The following is a 7,903-nucleotide window of genomic DNA, read 5'->3' as shown; positions in this document are numbered from 1 at the left end:
TGCAATAATTGGCTATTACATAATATCGTATCAAAACCTATATAAAAAATATAAAAACAAGACCCAACTTCATATAACCAAAAACATGAATCTATCTATCAAATTTGGGAATTTCGATTGTAGCTCATACGATCTATTTTAACAATCATTGAATAACAAAATCTTGCGGGCTACACCAATTAGAAAAACTTTAAATCACAAAGTTATAATGTCCGGGTAAATCCCCAAACCACAAGGGTAATTAATCGTTTCTTTATATCAACCAAAAATCATATATTTCAAGTAAAGGAAATAATAAAAAAACAAAATGAAGACTTCTCATTCATAATTTATATTAATGACATTATGTTTTCGGGTTTAAAACCTAATGAATATCAAGTACCTCAATTCCACTTGAAATGAGTCTGGATAGATCAAATCTATACAAATCTGGAAAAAAAACATATAAAGAAGATCAAATCGACTGAAAAATCTCAACATTAACACACGACACAGAGGCATCGATGGTCAATAAACACATACAAAAGATGATCACTTACACACAACTTCGGTCAATATGCAAGAGCGAGAACGGAGAAGGTGACCCGTTGCTTGCTTCAGTCTCTTTGTAGGTGAGTTTCGTCGGTTGATGGGTTTCGTTGGTTGAGGCCGTGAGTTTTCTGCCGTTGAATGGGTGGTGAGGGCTTTAGATTGGAGGTGGGGTTCAGAAAAGAGAAATTTCAAAGCCGATGAAAATAATAGTATATGTATCTATATATATAAAGGATAAATATGTAAATTGGGCTTTGTAGGGAGTGAAAAACAAATAAAGTAGAGTGTCAGAGAGTGCAAATAATATTTAACTATTGAAGGGATTGAATGCTGAAACTTGTTTATGTTTAGGGATTTTTTTCTAATTCATTAATGAAACATTTTATTATTATTATTCACCCCTAGGCCTAGCTCATTCCAATCCACACACCCAAACCCTCGAGTCTTCCGATATTTTCTTGTCGAGCAATTCTAGTGATCTTAGTCGAAAATGGGGAGAAAATTCATCGTCGGAGGCAACTGGAAATGCGTAAGTTTCCGAATCTGATTCTACTGATTTAACGTTAACCGTGCTGAATGATGGATCTTCGAGATCCGAAATCGAATAATTAGTGTATGATTTCTATTAGATGCTAATCCAGATGTTTGAGTTTTACTCGTGTAATTTTCAATCTTTTTTGCAGAAGGTAATTTGTCATATTATGGCTGATTCTTGTTTTCGATGTAATAATTGATGCGTGTATATGTCTGTGTGAGCATACTCATGCGTACAATCGTATAGATACACATAGATGCCTCGAATTTCCTCTCTGTGCAAATTATGTCGATTCCATCGACAAACTTGCATTTTTCTCGGAAAACCTGCACATATATTTATTTATTTATTTATTTCAAATGAGGGTTGCAATTGGCGAGTCGTCACAAATGGCGTAGCCCTTCCTGTATATGTACGTGTTTTTGTACTAAAAATCTAAAATTAGGAAATGATAATGTTATTTGAAGAGTGAAATTCTTTGTAGAATGGTTCTACCGAAGAAGTGAAGAAGATTGTTTCAACGCTAAATGCTGCTGAAGTGCCATCTGAAGATGTTGTGGGTCAGTATATGTGCATAGCTACTCTTTCTTTAACCGTACTTCATGGAGGCTCGCAGTTGGCTATCTGATGGAATTTATTCCGGATGGAGAAGAATTAAATAAAAACTTTAAGTAACAGCAATTTATGACATGAACTTGCATGAGTATTCTTTTTCTTTGTTTTTTTCACTGGTACGAAGAACGAGAGAAAGTGAGGTAGCTGTGTTCCCATACATTCTGCTCAGTCTTAATGTTGAGGATTCAAGCTCCGTACACCTTGCATGTTTATATCTGAAAGCAAGAGATTAATATTTTTCTGTTGAGAAATTTGTATAGTGTATACAACAAAGACCAAGGATCGTGTTCTTTTGTGCCCGTGAACTACCAAAACTCGAAAAGTATCCATTCTTGATTTTGAATACAATTTCCTGTATATGAACTTGGGTCACTCGTATTTGAATATAAAATTGTTTTGTGGAACTATTCCTAGAGATTGAACTAGCAGTTGATTAGTTTAAATCTTTTTGGTTTTTCAACGTAAGCACTGTCTGTGATGCAATTATGCAAATTAGATTTTCATGTTATTAATTGATTTGATTGCTGAAGTCACACTGATGTTTTGCTCTACAGAGGTGGTTGTAAGCCCTCCCTTTGTGTTTCTTCCTGTCGTAAAAAGTCTCCTTCGACCTGATTTTCACGTCGCTGCTCAGAACTGCTGGGTTAAGAAAGGGGGTGCTTACACTGGCGAGGTTAGGTATGTCTTCTTTAATATGTTTCTTGGTTTTTGTTGTCGCATGTCTGCAAGATCAATGAGTTTAGGCGTTTAGCACATATGTATTAGAAGCCATCCACATCTAGGCTCAAGTTGCAGCGATTCAGTGATTTTTATGCAAAGCATGTGCCATGGCCCATGGCTGTGAAGCTCATGCTTATATGCAGTTTAAACTTTAAAGGCTGAAGTCAAAAGTTTTAGATACAAGATGAAATACATTGTCGTGGTCATTGATTTTTTTGTTTGAGACCAATGAATCATATGTATTTTTCAATTGTTTTAAAGGTGCATTTGGATGATGTGTGGCCTAATTTAAATATATCTAAATTTGAATACATTATTCTTTAGTAACCCTTGCTTCAGTAAGTTGCATGCATCGCGCTCAACTTGTGCTTTGGCTCCAGACACCCACAGCCTTGTAGTTTAATTACTAGAGTTTAGAATGTTTTGGATTTATGTTTTCTATACCATGCTGATATTTAAATTAATTTTCCTAGAAAATAATATATTTACACAGTACTTGTCAAGGGGCCTCGTTTTCTTATTCCCTGTAGTTAAAAAATGATTTCTTTCTATTAATTTATTCAATTTTAATTTTGGACATCCATTTCCCACTCGGAATGTAGAATAGCATTTTTTATGAATTTACTTTGACAGTGGTTCATAAATCATGTGTTCTTTTGTCTAGTGCCGAGATGCTCGTCAATCTGAACATACCGTGGGTAATTCTTGGTCACTCTGAAAGGAGAGCTTTGTTGGCAGAATCGAATGAGGTATTTCATCTCAGTGATTTGTAATAAATGAAATTGAATTATGCATTAGTTATTGGATCTTACTCTGTTTTTACTTAAAATTTACATATTTTTGTGCTGCCTTCTGATTGCAGTTTGTTGGAAGTAAAGTTGCGTATGCACTTGGTCAAGGTTTGAAGGTAATTGCTTGCATTGGCGAGACTCTTGAACAGAGAGAAGCAGGATCAACTCTTGATGTTGTTGCTGCGCAGACGAAGGCTATTGCAGGTACTTGAGTCATCTCAAAGAATTGTTCCGTGACTCTGTTAAAGTTTGTTTTTCCTGATTAACTATCTTGAACTTTACTCTATTTCCATTTTCATATATATCTAACTTTTACTTGCTATAAAGAACCATCTCTGATCCCTCGGTGTTATATTTGTTGACAATATTTTTCCCTGCAACTTCAATTTCCTGCCGTTCTACTATGCTTTGAAGGTGCATAAATCTTCAGTTCTTTGGATTTTAATTGTTGCTATTTTCTTGTCAGTAAAATATGAAACTAGTTATGAAGCATCTCTTTATGAATTGGAGGAAATGAAGTGAACAGTTTGAACTATAATCTCTGAAACTTCATGTTTAAATGTTTCTGTACATTCTCGTTTGTCTCAGCACATGTTTTCTGTGTAACTGAGAGACTGGGTTGCCTAATGTATGTTTCTGTGATGTTCACTCCACCTCCTCACTTGTTTCTAGATTACCAGCATTGGAGTTATTTCTTTTCAATAGCTCATGGGACATAGTTAATCATAGTCTGAACACTGCTAAATATACAACTGATGTGGCAGTTCCATATTTGTTTGGGTTGTTTTTTACTTTATATTGTACTTGCCTTGTTATTCTAGCTACCCACTCGGCTTACATGAAGTGCTTCCTTTGAGGCTTGCTTGGGGTAAATGTTAGTGAATTGTCATCTCACTTGTCCATTGTGACAGTTTTCATGTTCTTTTCGTTTAATTGTTTAGTAGGATTTCAAGAGTTTTTTTCTTCCAAAAGCTTTTCACTCTAAATCTGAAGTGGTTAGTTACATGAAAATTTATTTTGTAGCTGGAGCACTTGGTCAGTTGGTATCGCTAAGTCGCGTCGCGCCCAAATTATCCAACTCAATTAGATAACCACGAAAAATGTAATAGTGTGTGTAGGGATCGTTCCCACAAGGAAAGGTAAATTTAATGTGTTCTAAACAAACTAAAAAGGGGTTTTGAGTTTTGGAATTAACTACTAAAAATTAAACAATTAAAGATAAATATAATCACTAGCATGCAAGAATGAAAATTTAACTGGAGAAATCAATAAGAGACAAGCCTTGGTATCGATCGACTACACCCTTGATATTCATTCATTCAATCATCGATTCCCTAAAAATAATTAATCCTATCAAATATTCATCATTGAAAACCAAATTCCTGTTTCACCTTAATTTTAATTAATTAGAAACCAGCGTTCTAAATTAACCCTTACCAATATATTAATCCGGAATTCCAACGATCTAGATTTAAATCTAAGGTAGCATTCAAACGAGTAAAACTGATGAATCTAGACAACACAAACACCAGTGGTTGTATTTAGCCTAGTCAAAAGTTGACCATACGATTTAATAAATTCAACAGCAGAAAATATCAAACGTAGTTGCTTCGCAAATTAGTTAATTCAAACAATTACGGATTTGAACTCTAATTTAGCTGTAGTTTGTATAACAAAATTCTAAGAGGTCAGTCCTAAAATCTCGCACACAAGCATAAAATAAAACAGATCAACTATCAATACTCAATAAGGATTAAACACTGAAAATCAAATCTCATGAACAAATTAAATCAAGGTTTCGTCTCCCTCAACCAAGAATAAAAGTTTAGCTACAACGATTCATCAATAAACTCAAGAAAAATTCAAAAGAAAAGAAGAAAACTTGAGAGAGAGATGTAAGAACAAAACCTAGCCGCCTAAGAGAGTGTCCAAGTCCGAAAATTATCCCCCAAAAATGGAATAAAAGCCTAATAAAAACTAGAGTCCAAAATAACAAAGTTTCCAAAATTACAAAATATTTCCCGAACAGACTAGCGCACTCGATCGCATGAGTACGTCCGATCGAGCGCGTAAAAATTGCGATCCCACTGTTTTGAATTTCCTCGGCCGCGCTCGATCGCGTGAGTACGCAGGATCGAGCGCTTGAAAAATGCGAAATCTGCTGCCTTGAATCTCCAGATGTCGCGCTCGATCCTATGAGTACGTGGGATCGAGCGCATGAAAATTTGCCAACATTTTGCCTTACTTTTTCAAATTTGATACCTCCTACACATTAAACCCGAGAGTATGTTATGAAGCTAAATGCATGCATACAACAAAACTAAGATAAAACATGAACAAAAACAAATAAATGCATGCAAACTACTAACAAAATAATATTAAAAAATGCAAACAAAACACGACTATCATCAGTTCGACTGGGAAGACTTTCTGATTTTAGTATCATGTTTCATATGATTTAATGGTCCTCTTGACCTATATACGGAATATTATCATCCTTCTGGTTTAAACATGTTTCTTCACCCCTAAAACGAGGACAGTAATTCTTGTATTTTTTTTCAAAGTCAGGTGAGGTCTTGTAAATTGAGCCGGGAAATAACAAAATATACCTTAACTGATGACCCTGTATGGGAAATGCATGGAAATTTTGCATCTTGTTCAGGATTCAGAATAATGTGTTTGTTTGAATTGTTTTGAGGTTGTATTTAGGTTGAAGTCATTTGAAATCCATGAGTTCAAGTTTATTTTATTGTTAAAGAAGGTAAATAGAGGAAACTCAAATATATCTACTACTTTTTTACATTAGAATATAATAGTATCAATCACAATGGCTTTTAAATGATTTCAATATTATAAGGATTTGAAATCTGTTCTAATTAGTATAATTATAGTGTCTATTTTTTTTTTCTGTGAAGTTATCTAAACAATGCAAATGTATTTAAATTCATGGATTTCAAATCATTTCATCCAAACATGGCCTGAAGATTCACAACAAAAATCATTTTTATTTTCATGTACAGAACAAATAGCTGATTGGACTAATGTCGTCTTGGCTTATGAACCTGTTTGGGCTATCGGAACTGGGAAGGTTGCCACTCCTGACCAGGCTCAGGAAGTATGTTGGTTTCAAGAATTCCATATTTACTAATATACACGCATGTTTGTGCTCCTCAAGAATTCTATATTTACATAATATACACGCACGATTATTACCGAAATCAATTTCAAAATGAACTCAGTTGATTAATTCTGGGTTTTAAGTTACTGAATGATATTCACTCTATATCCCCCCCACCCTCTCTCTCTCTCTCTCTCTCTCTCTCTCTCTCTCTCTCTCTCTCTCTCTCTCTCTCTCTCTGTGTGTTTGTGTGTGCCAGACATATAAAAGTGTGTATTGGTTCTGGCACTCCTTGTATTTGAGAATTGTGAGCTCAATTTATGGAATTATGTCCAGGTACATTGTGAATTGAGAAAATGGCTTCAAGCAAATGTTAGCTCTGAGGTTGCAGCTTCGACCAGGATTATGTATGGAGGTAATGTCCAATGTCTGGCCAAATTATGGAACAACACTTGATGCAAATTTAAAAAACGTGGCTCTATTTGCTTATAGAGCTAGCGTGACAAATCCATGACACTTGTCATCCATACTGTCATCCATACACCACCTCTCTCTCTTTTTGCGTGATAAGACTGATGTTGCAACTACAACATTTATGTTTACTTTCATTACTCAAACATAGTTCTAGTTCGACTACCACCATCCAAACCACCCGATGCCATTTTGCAAATGATTTGCTTCCAAATTTTACTGAATTGCAGGTTCTGTAAATGGTGGCAACTGTAAGGAATTGGCTGCGAAACCTGATGTTGATGGTTTTCTAGTTGGTGGCGCTTCACTTAAGGTAAATTACGACCCTTTCTTCCTCTTTCTACTCTGGTAAGATTGCTTTTAATCCCAACTGTGCTAAGAAAATGATAAGTTTTAATGATACAATGGAAGATAAAATCATATTCCTCGTTTCTCATGTGCAGCCGGAGTTCATCGACATCATCAAGTCTGCTGAGGCGAAGAAAGGTGCTCAAGTCTAGTTACCCAGTCTACGATGGTTAGTTTTTGAACATTTTGGTTGAGTAGATGCATCTACTGTATCGGTATTGTTGTGGTCTAATTATGACTCAACTTTTGGCTGGTCCTTGAGGACAACGTAAGAGTCTTTAACCTATGAATAAATTGGAACAAATTCATACTTGGACATGAACTTCTGTTGAATGAATATTAGGTTTCTGTGAGTGATTTGATATATTTGGCTAGTTGGAAAATATATTTGTGTTGATCTACTGCAAGCTTTGAACATATCTAAAAAATCACCTCGTTAAGCTCAATTACTAATTAATTACGAAATTACTTTTAAAAAACTAATTAATTACGAAATTAAAGAAAACTTTATATATATAAATTTAAATTAAAGAAAAATAGGGTTTTTTTTTTCTATTTATAATTTTAAAGATAAAAAAATTAAATTTATTTTAAATGTTGGAATTATGCAAAAGTATTGCAAAGATCCACCATAGAGAGCGGACGCTGTAAATCAATAGCGTCAATAGCGTCCGCTCAAGGGCCGAGGCTGCAGAGTGTAGTGGACGTTACAGTCCTTACCATCGGTATACAATTTTCAAAATTTTGGTTATCCAACAAAATATTAAAAAATTG

General features: G+C 34.7%; 1 protein-coding gene across 2 annotated transcripts; it reads left to right on the top strand.

Moving 5' to 3' along the window:
• Positions 1–917: 917 nt before the first annotated feature.
• On the top strand, positions 918–7,493 carry LOC140887812 (triosephosphate isomerase, cytosolic). 2 transcript variants are annotated; one of them, XM_073295304.1, is made up of 9 exons: positions 918–1,060; positions 1,551–1,626; positions 2,236–2,359; positions 3,066–3,150; positions 3,264–3,396; positions 6,213–6,307; positions 6,647–6,725; positions 7,012–7,094; positions 7,225–7,493. In XM_073295304.1, exons 1-9 carry the CDS (start codon positions 1,022–1,024, stop codon positions 7,279–7,281), a joined length of 771 nt encoding a protein of 256 aa, XP_073151405.1. In that variant the 5' UTR covers positions 918–1,021; the 3' UTR covers positions 7,282–7,493. The 2 variants fall into 2 exon arrangements, with proteins under 2 accessions (XP_073151405.1, XP_073151406.1); XM_073295305.1 differs by lacking the exon at positions 1,551–1,626 and having other exon boundaries at positions 920–1,060.
• The last annotated feature ends 410 nt before the right edge of the window (positions 7,494–7,903 follow it).

Source organism: Henckelia pumila, chromosome 3 (genome assembly GCF_033568475.1).
Source record: "Henckelia pumila isolate YLH828 chromosome 3, ASM3356847v2, whole genome shotgun sequence".
Classification (NCBI taxonomy): domain Eukaryota; kingdom Viridiplantae; phylum Streptophyta; class Magnoliopsida; order Lamiales; family Gesneriaceae; genus Henckelia; species Henckelia pumila.
The sequence above is the reverse complement of the archived record's forward strand: the minus strand, read 5'-3'. Positions and strand labels throughout refer to the sequence as shown.

Coding starts and splice junctions, on each gene's coding strand:
- LOC140887812 (XM_073295304.1), top strand. CDS start 1,022: ATGGGGAGAAAATTCATCGTCGGAGGCAACTGGAAATGC. Junction 1,627..2,235: donor GCCATCTGAAGATGTTGTGG/GTCAGTATATGT, acceptor TTTGCTCTACAG/AGGTGGTTGTAAGCCCTCCC. Junction 3,151..3,263: donor TGTTGGCAGAATCGAATGAG/GTATTTCATCTC, acceptor TTCTGATTGCAG/TTTGTTGGAAGTAAAGTTGC.